This window comes from Belonocnema kinseyi, chromosome 1 (genome assembly GCF_010883055.1).
Source record: "Belonocnema kinseyi isolate 2016_QV_RU_SX_M_011 chromosome 1, B_treatae_v1, whole genome shotgun sequence".
Classification (NCBI taxonomy): domain Eukaryota; kingdom Metazoa; phylum Arthropoda; class Insecta; order Hymenoptera; family Cynipidae; genus Belonocnema; species Belonocnema kinseyi.
In genome coordinates this window covers 154,573,626-154,589,238 of record NC_046657.1, presented here as the reverse complement: position 1 = coordinate 154,589,238, position 15,613 = coordinate 154,573,626, and the positions used below count along the sequence as shown (strand labels likewise).

General features: G+C 31.1%; 2 protein-coding genes across 2 annotated transcripts; both read left to right on the top strand.

The window, feature by feature from the left end:
• The first annotated feature begins 2,112 nt into the window (after nt 1–2,112).
• LOC117180624 (integumentary mucin C.1-like) lies at nt 2,113–2,523 on the top strand. Its single transcript, XM_033373117.1, has one exon. The coding sequence runs from the start codon at nt 2,113–2,115 to the stop codon at nt 2,521–2,523; it is 411 nt and encodes a 136-aa protein (XP_033229008.1).
• Nucleotides 2,524–2,703: 180 nt separating this feature from the next.
• LOC117180614 (biogenesis of lysosome-related organelles complex 1 subunit 2-like) lies at nt 2,704–5,824 on the top strand. Its single transcript, XM_033373108.1, has 2 exons — nt 2,704–2,890; nt 5,499–5,824. The coding sequence occupies exons 1-2, from the start codon at nt 2,704–2,706 to the stop codon at nt 5,822–5,824; spliced, it is 513 nt and encodes a 170-aa protein (XP_033228999.1).
• The last annotated feature ends 9,789 nt before the right edge of the window (nt 5,825–15,613 follow it).

Sequence of the window (15,613 nt, the reverse complement as noted above, 5' to 3'; positions counted from 1 at the left end):
AAATTCAAGAACTTATACAAATAAGAATTGTTTATAACATTAACAAATAGAGAATTCCAAATTTCAAAAAACCGCTAATTTTAATATTTCGATACAAACATTTCTTATTAAAAATTTTGATTGTTAATTTTTTCTATAGAAATATTGACTGAAAATCTTCTTCACAAAAACTTAAAGCAGTTGTGGTGAAAAATATATTTTTCTTAAAATTAGTTAAATTTATTATTCACATGATTAAAAATTCATGTTTTACAAAAATTATAATTAAACCTGTGTTAATTTCAAGAATGCCAGCATCCATTCAAATGATGAAGGTAAGTCCAAAATTGAAAAAATCACTGAATTCAAAATGTTAAAAAAAATTGTTTATAATGATTTCAATTGTTAATGTTTCACAAAAATTGTGATTAACAATCTCTGAAAATCATTTATAACATTTTTAGATAGGAACCATTTTTTTCATGAAAAATTAGAATGTTTGGCTATTTTTTCAGTTAATTTCTGTATAATAATTTAAAAATCAAGACATAAATTAAAAAAAACACTAATCTTGGGCTTTTTTATACCAATTTAAATTAGTGGGCCTTTCTTAAAGTTAAGGGTTGGAGTCCAATAATCTTTGTCGATATTGTAAGGACCTAAAAAATCAGAAAGTAAAACGTTTTATGTGCCATTTTTTATTTTTATTTGATATTCGTATTTTACAATTTTATGGAAAGAAACATGTTCTCTGTCTGTTAGGCGTTGAAGAGAGAAATGAGCCAGACACATGATATGCCAATTTTTTCGAAAATGCTGTATGTAAAGATAAAATTTCATTTAGAATGACAAATGAAAAATGACTGATATATGGGCTCAAGTAGAAAAAATAATATGTATTCGTTGACGTTCAAGCAAATTGTCCAAATATTTTTCAACCAACATTCTCCATTTAGAAAAGATGAAAATTTCTATTGGTTCTGTTCTTTGCGCCTCTGCGGTATTTATCATTTCTATTGGTGAATATAATAATATATACTATCCTATAATATCATAACTTATTTATAATTTTTTTAATGCACCTAGAATATTAAATTAACGGAAACTGTAATTTGGTGATAGTGAATTCTCTTTCGTTAAAGCTCATTGGGCTTTAACCAACCTATTCTCAGAACGTATCTTGCGCTTCGCACTCGATTTTGTCCAAAATGTAAAGTTTTCTACATTATGTTCAACCTTATGATAAATATTTAAGACCTTTTATGTCCTTATTTGGAAACAAACTTTGATTGTCAACTTATCTGAAAAATGTATAATTTCGAAACATTTATTTTATTGCTATCCATATTGTCTATTGTTATTAAAAAATAAGTATTTTCTTTGTCTTGATTTTATAACTTAAAAGGGCGGATTTTATAAAATAATTGTTATTTAACATTTTATAGCAGCTTGTGTCGTTTTCTCATAAAATTAATTTGCTTACTTTCAATGTTATTTTTTACGCCTTTAACTAAAAATACGCATCCTAGTGTAAAGTAGTTTTAAGAAAATTTGCAGATATAATTTAGGCATACCATTTTTTTAAATAAAACTTTATTTTATTTGATGTCATTTTTCCAAGAATTACATTTTTTATTTGAAATTTTAGTTTTTATGGTGAAAAGACAATCTACATTTCCTACATAACAATTATCAACAACAAATTTGAAGATCCTTTCTGGGAGAACATTTTTTAACAATTTTTTTTTCGTGCCTTGTAAAGTTAAAAAAATTTAATTTTCTTATTTTAATGTTATTTTTTACAGTTCAAACAAAGATTACGCGTCCTATATTAAAAAATATTCATGCCAAATTTCTCGATTTTTTCTGGAGGAGCAAATTTTGTCTATTCATTTTTCATAGCTTATGTCGTTATTCTAAAAATTCAATTTCTTTACTTTAAATTCTGTAAAATAGTGGTTGGCTTTCAAAGAGCAGTGTTTCTCCTCTCTTCAATTCTTTCGTATCGTGTTAGTAAATAATGTTCGCAAACATTTGTAAAGTTCTCTAACATTTCAATTTTCTATCCACAATGGCTGGTAAACGCACTAGTCTTTTTTTATAACGACAGCGACAACGACAGCAATAACGACAATGACAATGATAACGACATCAACAAAGACAATTACAAGGACAAAGACAGCAACAACGACAACGAAAATAACAATTACAACGACAAAGACAATGACAACGACAAAGGCAGCAACAACGACGAAAAACGACAAGGACAACGACAATGACAATGTCGAAGACAAAGACGAAGACAGCGACAACAAAACAAAGTCAACGACAACAACGAAATTGACAACGGCAGCAGCAACGACAATGACAATCACAACGACAATGACATCGACAAAAACAATTACAAGGACAAGGACAGCAAAAACGACAACGACAACGACAACGACAATGACAATGACAATGACAACGACAAAGGCAATGACAATGACAAAGACAGCAGCAACGACAGAGAAACGACAACGAACACGACAACGACAACGGTAACGACAATGACAATGTCAACAACATAGACAGCGACAACGACCACAACAACGACAGCACCATCAAGAACAACACCAAAAAGATCGGTAAATACAACGCAACGACAATGACATCGATGACGACAAACAAAACGACAACAAAAAAGACAATCACGACAATGCATTGATAACAAAGACAACAACAATGAAAAAGGCGACATTGACAAACACAACAATGACAAAGACGACCACGACAACAAAGTCAACGACAACAAACGATAGCGACAACGAAAACGAAGTGAACGACAAAGAAAACAACGGCAACAATGACAAAGACAGCAACAGCAACAACGACGGCAGCAAGAACAAAATTGACAACGACGACAACAACGGCAAATGAAACGATAACATCGAAAATGACGATACCGACAACCAATACGACGAAGGAAACGAAAAAGACAATAATAACGATGCCAACGACGCCAAGGACGCCAACATTAACAACGCCAATAAAGTCTTTTTAGGTAGAGAATTAATCTTCTGCATTGAAAATTAATTTTCTTTAGAATAAAACTTGATTTTTGGAACTGAAAATTTAACTAATTTGTTTGCTCATTTACCTAAATCGTTAAAAATTAACTTTTTGTTAAAAACAATCCTTTCGGCTGGTAAATTAACTATTTGTGCGAAAATTCAACGCTTTAGTATAAAGCTGAAATGCTTTCTTAAAAAACCATTGTTTTGTAGATAAAGATTCATAATATTAGTGTGAAATTAATTTGATTTTAGATAATTTTTTTTGTTAAAAATTAATGATTTGAACTGAAAATTTAACTTTTTGTCGAAATTTTGTATTTTCTTTTTTAAAATTTAACAATGTAGTGTATGATTTAACTGTTCAATAGAAGATTTCACTTTCTAAAGAAAATTTATCTTTGTGTCTTGAAAATTAAAAAAAAATCAAACACTGGTGGACATTCGACTTTTTTGTATCATATTTGTTTGCGAAAAATAAAAATTAATTTTTCCTAAAAAAATTTAACCAATTAGTTTTTCATTAATAATTTATCTTTTAAGTTTCAAAATTGATCTATTTGGTTAAAAATTAATGTAATTTTTCAACAATGTAAAGTTCAACTGTTAGTTAAAAATGTATGTAATTTATTGAAAAATTGTCGTTTCTAATATAAAATTAATTGAATTTCTTTTGGTTCCATTAAACATTTTTTGTATTTAAGAGGTGCTGTTTTACAAAATCATTTTTGGGCAAAAGTATCTTCTTTATATAACGATAAATATTTAATTCAAGTCATTAAAAATACTTTCAATGACAAAATTATAATTAGAACTATTTTCACAATCTTTATGTAATTTAATTAGGATTTATTTTATTTTTCCAGCCAACGTAAATGAAAAAGAAGTAAATTCAATTTTAAATTAATCTGAGATTAAAATGTAATGAGGATCATCGAGTATTTTCTTCTTACAAATAACTTTACTCAATCGAAATAAATTCGGTGTTACCGGATGCAAAAGTTATTTAAAATATATTTTTAGACGGAAATAAGCTATCATTTAAGTGTTTTTCAGGTAGTAAATAATAATAAACAGGTGTTAACGGAAGACACAAAATTGTTGTACGATATTTTTCGGATTCCTAAATTTATTATTTAGATTAGATAAAGACAATTCAAGTGTGATTATATTTTTAATTTTTGAATTTTCTTGAATAAACTTCAACTGTGATTATAACTCTGAAAATATAATATTGTGAACCAGAAACGACTAAAGATCCCTTAAAATAAAATCCCAAAGAAAGAGGTATGAAATATTTTCGAAAAAATAGTTTAAATTTTTAGGGAAGAAATGAATTTTCAGTAAAAAAATATACATTTTCAACAAAAAATGAAAGAGTTAAATTTGAAATTCAATAAGTCAATTTTGAACAAAAAAAAATAACAAAAACAGAAGTTTTAGCCAAATACTTATATTTTGACCAGATTCATTTTTCAACGAAAAGAAGAATTTTCTACTGAAAACAACGAACGTTCATCTAGAACAAATTACGTTTTAACTGAAAGCAATGAATTTTGAACCAAGCAAAGGAATTTTCAAACAAAGAGTTTTCTAAAACACAAAAATCCAAAAAAAATCAATTGACAACAACAAAAATATGAATTTTTCATATAATAGGTAAATTTTCAACTAGATAGTTGAATTTGTGAACTAAAAAATATAATTTTTCAACCAGAAATAGTAAAGTTCAATTTTAGCCTTAAGAAATGATTTTAAGCAAAAAAAAATCGTATTAAAAAAAAGCTTTAACAAAAGAAAAAGTAAAAAAAAATATTCAAACCAAAGAGATAAATTCCCAACTAAAAACGATGAATTTTCAAACAAGGAGAAGAATTCTCTACCGAAGAAAGTAAATTTTTAACTAAAAACGAAACATTTCTAAGCAAACACGAAATCAATTTAAAAAAAAAAACATTTTCACTACACTAGCCGACAACATAATATTATAAATCCACGAATGTTAATGTTCATTTTAAAATTTGTCTTACAATGAATGAATGTGAGACTGCGATTTGCCAAAGAATCAGCCACATAATCTACAACTAAATCAACTTAACAAAGAAATACCAGGAGAGGTCACCTCTTGCACTATGAAGCTTATTTTTAACATCAACAATCAAAAATGAAATGGAACTTTATAAGTTTCTTCTTGTTTTGTTTTTTTATTAAGAACTAAAATTTATCTAAAGAAAAACTCTTCTATAGTACAGGGTTTCGAACTGACGGTCGGTCGAGCCAAACCTTTAAGAGACCGCTCCGCTTTCGTTTTGCTTACGCCTGAGTGTTCGTCTGAGTGACACCCGCAGACGCAGCTCTCTCCGCGCATCTCCTGTTAGACCTACCTGCGGCGCGGCGTCAATTCTCGGAAGAGCTGTAGAAGGGAGGGTTATTGAAGGATCTCACTGTATTTCTTTTTTCTTGCAGAATTAAGTGCCCAAGAGTCCTACAATACCAAAATGCTTCATCGAAACGATTTGAAGACTATCAATGTAGCTGATAATTCTAACATTTATTATATTGAAGCAAGTGGATCAAGAAGAATAATCAAGAGTAAAAATGTTCTGAAAGTACTGGAAACATCGACAGGCATTGTCTTTGCTGTAATAGAAAACGAGGTTGTTCGTGCATTGGCTGATGGTCCTACTAAACCTGTTATCATATGGCCTAATGGTTCTTCTCGACCTTTAGTAAAAATTTTAGAGGAAAAAGCTGGATTACAATTTGACAAAAAACTGGAAATTAAAATGTAATACAATAATTTAAAAAACGATATGAATTAATTGTAACTTTCATCACGTATAAACTTTATAAATAGCTTCAATAAATCCTGAATCCCATTTTTTGTCTTTCTGACAAAAACTTATTTTGTGTTCTGTAACCAAGTTTTTACTTTGAATCAAGTAAATATGATTTGCGAAAATTTTTATCTTAAGTTTCCTATAATTGTACCGTTTTTAGTAAATTAGTAATATTCTTCTGCAAATTATTTTCAATATTTTAATTCCATTTCGACAAAAATAATATTTTATAATGAGAACAATGTAGCCGTGAAATTTTGCACGTGTTTGGGGGTTGCTCCCCGGTTATCTTGAGTCGAAAAGGAAAAAAATAGTGCTACGCGTTTTCAAGAAAAAAGATTTACATAACAAGTGAGAATGTAATTTTTCTCGAAAATGATGCAAAATGTAAATATTAGTTCATGCTTCAAGATTTTTCAAATTTATCAAATCTATTATAATGTACTCATTCCAGATGTTCATATTGCTTATTTCAATTTATTTTTCTAAAAATATATACAAAATCGGTAAAAGTCGACTAAAATAGCATTTAGTTGAGCGAGCATTAAGTTGTACTTGTTCCAGATGTTCATATGGTTTAATTCAATACATTTTTTCAAATATGTAAAAAAATGATAAAAGGGGACTAAAATAGCATTTAGTTTAACATAATTTAAATTAAAATTTTACAAGGATTTGTTTCTAATCTACTGAATATTTGAAAAACATGTACATTGAGATAATTAAGCTTCCTGTGCTTCAACCTGAAGAAAAATTGAGGTTTAGGTTTAAAATTTAAGAAATATAAATTATAATAATTCAAAATCGCATTATTCTCGAAATTATGCAAAATACAAATAGAAGTTCATGGTTAAAAAATTGTGCAGCTCCCTGAAGTCTATTAAATTGTACTTGTTCCAGATGTTCATCTGGTTTAATTCAATAGATTTTTACAGAAATGTAAAAAAATGATTAAGAGCGACTAAAATAGCATTTATTTCAACGAAATTTAACATTTTAATTTTAAAAACGTTCGTTGTTAATTAATTGAACATTTAAAGAACATGTTCCATGAGATTCTTCAGGCTTCTGAGCTTTAAACTAGAACAAAATTGGGTTTTATCTTTAAAATGTAAAAATATCATTTTTATCGATTCAAAATCTTATTTTTCTTGAAAAATATGCAAAATATAAATAGAAATTTAAAGTTCAAAAATTTGCAGCCTTCTGAAGTCTGATAATAGCACTTGTTCCAGATGTTTATACAGTTTAATTCAATAAATGTTTTTAAAAATGTAAAAAAATGGAAAAAAGCGACTAAAATATCATTTATTTTAACGAACTTTAACATTTTAGTTTTTAAAACGTTCATTATTAATGTACTGAACATTTGAAAAATATGTTCAATGAAATTATTCAAGTTTCTGAGCTTCAAACTAAAGAAAAATTGCGTTTCATCTTCAAAATTTAAGCAATATAATTTCTATTGATTCAAAATCTCATTTTTCTCGAAAGTTATACAAAATATAAATAGAAGTTCACAATTAAAAATTGTTAAGCTTCGGCAGTCTAATACGAGTATATTGTACTTGTTCCAGATGTTTATATAGTTGTGTTCAATAAATATTTTCAAAAATGTAAAATAAAAGTTATAAAAAACGACTAAAATAGCATTTAGTTTAATGAACTTTAACATTTTAATTTCAAAAACTTTCGTTTTAATACAGTGAATATTTAAATAACACGATTATTAAGCTTCCTGTGCTTCAACCTAAAGAAAAATTGGGGTTTATCTTTAAAATTTAATAAATATAAAATTATACTAATTCAAAATCTTATTATTCTGGAAATTATGCAAAATACAAATAGAAGTTCATGGCTAAAAAATTGTCCAGCTCCCTGAAGTCTATTCAATTGTACTTGTTCCAGATGTTCATATGGTTTAATTCAATAGATTTTTTCAAAACGTAAAAAAATGATCAAAATTAATCAAATTAATCACGACTTAAGACTTGGAAGGCTTATAAATATTTGTTATATCTTACAAAATTCCTTTTGATACCCTTTGAGATATTAGAAAATGATTTAAAATTTTCAAAATCTGCTAATATCCAACAAAATCAATCTTAGAAAATATTTCGAAATACCTTGAAAGCTTTTAAAATCTCTTAAAATCACAAAAATTCTCGAAAATATTATAGAATTCTTTGAACTTTCCATCAGACTTTAAAAATGCCCCATACAATTTTCCCAAATTTTTCGAAATTTTAGGTAGTTCTTCAAAACCGCATAAAATGTTGAGAGTTCTTAAAATCATTAAATTCCTTGGAAATTTATTCTTATTTTTGAAATGTCTCGAAAATTCTGAACTGAATTGTCTTATGAACGCTAATTATAAAATAGTAATCAGAAGACTTCCATTTTGTATTTTAGTTTTCAAAATGTGAATTAGGCATTCTCTCAGGTATGATAGTTGTAATTTGTATTGCTTGAAAAAATATTTGATAACCTTGAAATGGCCACCAGCTTCTTTTTTCAGAAGCAACCTTGAAATATTCGCAAACGTACTCACATTCTTAGGATATAAGTTTGCTCTTATTTCTCTTACAAGATTTTTTTTTTAATTTAAGCAATGGCCCACCCTATTGGCCCGGTGCATGCAGTTCAACAGTAACAATATATCGTGGCCCAAATATTTCACCGAACCGACTATGTTGACGATTAAGATGATCCCATTCCCATATTGGCTCAGTCACATTGGCAATTTCGCCATGTATGCGTATTTTCACTCTTCCCATCGTGAACCTACGAAGATCCTGCCTGGGAGCCAATAATGGATACAAAGATCGAGATGCGGGCATGATTAATCCAATTATATACTTGTGGTCCTCGTCTGTTCCCATTTGGTAAAATCCTGGTTCCAAGTAATAATGCTCACCTGGATTCAATAAGCTTTCGTAATAATGAACATTATAAACTTGGATGGGGGCAGGATGAATCGCGTTTTCCTTATGAGAGCTAGTAAATTCTGCAAAAAGAAATTATAGGTGGGAAATATATTATTACATTTATTACTTAGCAAGTGGAAAAAGATTCCAAAGTATGTATAAGTTAGTATAACCTTCACCTCTATGTATATTTATCATTTAATTCGCTGACGTTCTCTTAACTTATTTTGAGCTAATATTATAGCCAAAAATTTTTTAAATAAAATTTTTTCTGCGGATGACGAAAACCTTAGTCAGTTCTTCTTTATCAATAATTTTTTTTTGTTTGAAACGTTTTGTTGGGTTGAGAAAATATTATATCGATAAATGCAAATATTTTGTCGAAAGCTTATTACAAGCGAAGGAAAAATGTGCATTAGCGACTATTGTAAGCTTATAATTGAGTGCAGGATTAAGGTTTTAAGTTAGGCCCAATTAAAATTCTTGTTCGCGATCTAAGTTATTAGAAAAAAATTATCACTAACCTACATTTTCTCAAAAACCTGGTGCGAAAGAAAAATGTAACATTACAATTCAGATTCAAGGACCAAAAATCTATAGGACACAAAGTGTTATTTTATTTTTCACCAATTTGAATAGGAGATAAAGATACTCTGCTTAAAAATAAATATGAAATTATAGATTTTTTAATAATTACCAATAGGGTTACTGAAACCAACTAAGATAAAACACAGAATTCTTTTGGCAGTATTCATTTGTTGGAAATGAAGAAAACCAACTGGTAAAGATTTTGTTATCGAGTGTGATAATAGAATATTCTTTCCAATGTTTCAGTGTACACTCCTTTTTATCTTATTTGTCTTTGTCAATAATTATCAGCACTCGCTGGATTTAAAGAATAAAAATTTAAGTAAGGTGCTGACTTCAGTTTCTAAGGCCCAGGTATAAGGCACGATGACATCGCGCAGCACCGGCATATCCTAGCCATTTAAACGATTAAAGTTGGAAGCAGGGACTACACGAGAGTTTAAGGGGCTGGGTGCTGAACCAGAGACTAGCGTTAAGAGATTTCAATGGGTTGTGACATTCGAGCTATTTTAGGAGGCTCAAATAGTCCCGGATTGACGCTTTCTCTCGGAGTTATTAGAAAATAAAACTTAAGGATATTGAAAAAGAAGTAAGAAGTTCTCAGAAAAGTAGAAGCTAAAGCAGAAGGTAGGATTAGGCTAACCAATGCTACCAGGGATGGTGTAAAGTTGAAAGGCAGCGTATGCGAGCTCATTCCCTTCACAGAGATTGAGATCTTTTCTTTCGAGAAGAAAGGCAAGGACGGCCCTTCAAAGGCACTTCGCGAAAGAGAGAGAGGACTGGATTGGCTAAAGTCACCTTCATGAAGAAAGCATGAAGAAGTAACCTAAAGGCTTGAGTGAGTGTCCTGAAAAATAAAATAAAAAGTTAAGACTAGGCTTTATTCTTGAATCTAAACTTAACCAGAGACACAGACACCTTGCAGCAAGGTGCGAAGAAGCTGCGTAGCAGCTGCAAAAGCTGCTGGAGGTGCGTTATATGCAGTCTTCAGGAAGGCAGCCTCGAAGAGGAAGCCAAAAGAAATCTAAAAATGATAAAAGCAGGCCAACAAGGGAGAGGCAGAGGCAGGGTGTAGTGAGCCTATAGACAGTTAGCCCAACGTAACGGGAAGGATTCGGATGTCATTTTCTGGCTCATAAGGGGCGTTAACAATTGTAACAGTTTTTTCAACCTGATTTTCAGAATAATGAAAAAAATATAATCGATTTATCCAAAGATAGCAATTATTATATCCGACCCAGGTTTCTGATCAATCCCTCTAGCAATCACCCCCAGCGAAGAACCTCACGAAGTCGTTATGTAAGGTTCCCCACTTGGGTCCATTGGTGGTCAAGGTCTTTTGTTTCAGGCGTCATTCACTCTACTGACACTCTTTTTATTAACTATTTGCCGCACATACTTTCCTGTCTTGGCATACTTCTTTAGCTTCTTTTAGGTCCATGCATTTTTTCATGCAGGCTGTCATTTACTTTACCTTGATATACTTGTTTCGTTAGTCGTTCATTTGGCATTCTCTCAACATGTCCGAACCATCTTAACCGATTTCTTTCCCATGTGTCTACTAGCGTCTCTTCTGCACCACATTCTTTTAGAATTATCTCGTTACTTACTTTGTCCATCAGGGTTTTCCCCCAAATCATGCGCATAAATCTCATGTCAATTTGCGTTAATTTTACTCTTATCTTTTTCTTGATAAGTCCATGTCTCGCTACCGTATAGTACAGTCGGTACAAATATAGAATTATGTATTGCCATTTTAGCTTTATTTGAAATATTTTTACTTCTGATAAGGAAACCTGCTCTACCAATAACCTTCTTACCTTGATTTATTCGTCTACCTAATTCCTCATCTATCTTCCCGTCCCTAGTAAATAAGCTACCAAGGTATACGAACTTATCAACTTGTTCAATTCGCTCATCATTTAATAAAATATTGCATAGTGTTTTCTTACTCTTTCCTTCGAACACCATAGTTTTTGTTTTTTTGCGTTAATTTTGAGGCCCATGCTCTTCATGCTTGCATCTAGTTTAATCAACATTCTTTGTAAGTCTTCGATAGACTCTGCCATAACAACCTTATCATCTGCGAACGCTAACCCACGTACCCTTACTGTTTCGAGATCCACACCCTCTTCGTCGAAGAGAGCCATTCTTAAACACTTGTCCATAAATAATATAAATAACCATGAAGACATGACATATCCTTGTCTAACTCCTTGAATAATATCGAAACAATCACTCACTTTCCCATTCACTCTTACACTCGCTTTGATACCTGTATATATTGTTTTTATAGCTTGTAGGATCCATCCATTGACTCCATACTCTTTTAGGACTTCCCAAAGTTTACTTCTATCTACCTTGTCAAAAGCTTTTTCTAGGTCAACAAATGTTCAGAAAACTTTTTTTCCTACTCTCCAACTTTTTTCTGTTATTTGCCTTAAACTAAATATTTGATCCGTACATGACCTTCCTGGCATAAACCCACTTAGGACTTCCCAAATCTTTGCTTCTGTTATTTTCATTACCCTACGAATAAGTATTTTTGTATATATTTTACTTATGGTGCTTAATAAGCTCATCCCTCTATAATTATTGCACTCGCTTTTATCTCCCTTTCTCTTGTATATTGGTACGATAATTGCTTTTTTCCAATAGTCTGGGATGTCTCCCATCTCAAAACATAAATTTATCAATCCGCACAGTCTACGTGGTATGCACGCGCCATCGTGTTCAAGCATTTCAGCGTTAATATCGTCTATCATGGCAGCCTTACCGTTTTTCAAGTTCTTAATTATATCCCTAACCTCAGTGACACAGACTTTTTCAATTGAGTTTTGCATCGCATCGTGTTCAACATCGCAGTTGTGTTTTCCTATAGCTTCATTTCCGAATTGTCTCCTAAAATAATGTCTGAAAGCCTCTAGTATATAATTTATAAATTAATTTTATCTGAAATTTCAGATTCTAATTGTTTTTATAACAATGTCAGCCAAATTATTTGAAATAGGAGAGTCGATCAAGTTTCAGAAAGTCTTTTTATTTCACATGTTGATTAAGATTTAAGGGAACGTTAGTGAAAAGAGAAGCAAGATCAAGTGAGACTATTATCTGATGTAGTAGAATTATATTTTTATCAAGTTTTCTTTTTTTTATTTATTAGCATTCCCAATACAAAAAGGATATAGGTGTAGGATAAGCAAGGTTTAATATGATGTTGAAAGTTTTTTGTCATGCTTTATTTTGAAGACTTAACGGTAATTGATTTCAAGTATTTTTGGAAGGCCGCAGATTGTAACCATATATTTATTTTAAGTAATATGTGACCTCTTTTTTTCTTTTCCGAACACTTTCCCCACTACTCGCAACATCATCTGCGTGAAGCGTCACTTATAAATTTTCCTACTAACATTTATTTCATTTATATTTTTTTCATATTAAAACATTTAATTTTGTAATCTGGGTTTCACGAGGAGTGCCAGGAATAGGGTCGTTATCAGGGGAAAGATTAAACTGTGAACTTAACTCTGAAACAAGAAAGGAATTATTTAAATTTTTTAAATATTTTAGTACCACCAAGTGAAATTCTATCCACTTGTCCCTATTCGCAACAGGGCAACTGTCCAATTCTTACTTGAAGTACTGGACTCGTAAGTTCTATTTAGGACCCTCTAAATTTAGGCTACTGTTGCTATGAGTGGATTATTCCTATACAGGTTGTCCAACCACTTATACAACTCCTTCTCTATGTGATAGCGAACAAGGAAATTAACAAAAAAGTCATGTAAAAAAAAATTTGATCGAAGCTTCGTTTCGGAACAATAAAGTCTCAAAGTGGGGCCTGATCAACCAACGAGAGGCGAAATTCAGCGACTAATTTTTAGGTGTTTTAAAGATTGAGATAATGTGTGCTTCTTGGCGGCAAACTTCAGATCCCATATTGGGTAAGTGCCTTCGAGGAGCCGCCCTTCCATCTTTTAATTCGAAATACAAAGTTCAAAGCACAAAAACTTTGATAACTTTTGAATCCTTCTTTTTAACGTTTATGGACAAGGTTAAGCAATAAAAAAACCTAACTCTCAGAATTGTTGTTACATAAATTGTTATAAAATTAACAAAATTATGAACATTCGTAAACCCTAGCAAATTAGCCTAAACCAAACTCGCTTTCAAGAGTATGGTGTAATTACAAATTTGTAAGCAATCCTAGCACCATATAACACCTTAACCAACAAAAAAGTTCATTTTGTTGGTTTCTGAAAGAATTTCTGTTATCTAAATTTTAAAAAATGTAACAAAAAAACTTAATACACGCGAACCAGCAATCTTGCTTTCCTAGATACTTGTAAGCAAGACTATCTTCATATAAAAAATGTTACAACAAACCTTAATACACCAGAACCTAGAGAAATTTCCTTCTTGAAACTATTTTTCATTAAATTTCAAAAACAATTGTTCAGGTTCTTACTATTTCAGTTACAAGTTATGTAACAGAAATTATGAGAGAAATCAAGAAGTGTTAGGTTTGTTGACATAAAATAAGTTTTCTGATTAAAATTTTATTAACAAAGTTTTAAGAAAGATTCTAAAGATTTTAGACTTGTTTACAATTTTCTGGGAAAGCACTTTTGTTGTGTTACACAAATGTTTCTTAAAATTTATTTTGTTATAATTTATGTAACAGAAATTCTGAACGGAACCAAAGAGAGTGATTTTGTTGTTGGAAATTAATTTTTTTTAATGGAAATTTTAGTGAAAAAGATACAAGAAAACAAATTTTCTGGGTTCACGTTTATTGTAATTTTTGGTATGTTTTTTAAAATTCAGGTTTATTTACAAGTTGTGTAACGGAAATTCAGAGAGATAGATTTCTCTTATTATTTAACCTTGTTAATATATGTTATCAAGAAGGATTTAAAAGTTATAAAAGTTTTCCAGGTTTAAACTTTGCGTGTTGAAATAAATAATGGAAGGGCTAAAGGACTTTTTTGTTTATTTTGTTGCGCACTATCAGACAATGTAAGAAGGTTGTAAATGTGGTGGAATAACCTGTATATTCATTGTCGGTTCAGAAAATGTTTTCGTTCGGTTGTTTGGAGGAAATTGATAATTCGTGAAAAGTGTGGGGCTTTTCGATGAAAAATTAATTTAGGTGATTTTTGACACTCTCCTCATCAGTAAGTTTTCGCGGTCAGAAAATATAGCTACCCAAAAAAATGTTTAAGCCTTAGCTATGCGGTCTTGCCTCATCTTCCATATTCACCTGATTTAGCACCCTCTGATTTAAAATTATATTGATTGTTACAAAATCTTCTGAATGGAAAAGCTTTACAGATGAGGGCAGTGTCAAAAATCACATAAATCGGGTTTTCATCGAAAAGCCCCAAACTTTTCACTATCGCGGCATACAGAAGTTTCGAGAAGATGGTAAGAGGTCATAGAGAGAAACAAAAATTATGTTGAGGACTAAGCTTTGTTTTCTTTGTGCAATAAATGATGATCAATTGTATACAAAAGAGTGGAAAGGACTTATTTGCTAACCTCATAGAATAAAAGAATAAAATATTTTCTAAATTGACTTTAAAGAGTTTTCACGGCCTATGATGGACCACAAGTTCCTCATTGAAATAAACATACCCGCAATTCATACGTATGGAACTTCATATACATTGTAACCAGGTTTTCCAAAATCCCGTGTTCCTACTGCTAAGACGGCCTGACCGGGGGAGGGTCAGGCGGGGTAACCTAGACACAAGACGACTGCCACTTTCTTGTTTGTCACGCCTGAATAAACCGAGTCTGCGGGTCACACACTTCTGACCCATGAACAACCCTCGAAGTTCCTTTTAATTTATTTTGCGCCAGATAGGGTCCACCCTACCGGAACCTCCACTATGCTGTCCTGGCGTCGCTTAGCAGGAATGCTAGCTCCAAATTGACACGAGACACTAAAAATAAGGGAAAGGTAATTCTCTCGGGCGAGAGAGAGAGAAAATTACTAAAAACGCTTTGGTTTCTATAAAACAAAACTAAAGCCTATTTACTGTAATGAAAAGAAAAGAAGAACAAAGTTTGGTTACAGTAACTTCACTGGTGGTTGGGAGACCTCCTATCAACCCCCTGAGAATCTACACACTATTTTGGCGAACTGTCGTCAGACTGGGTATCCCATGTCAACCCCCTGACAATCTACAGACGATCTTTATTAATTAAGTTTCAAAACTTC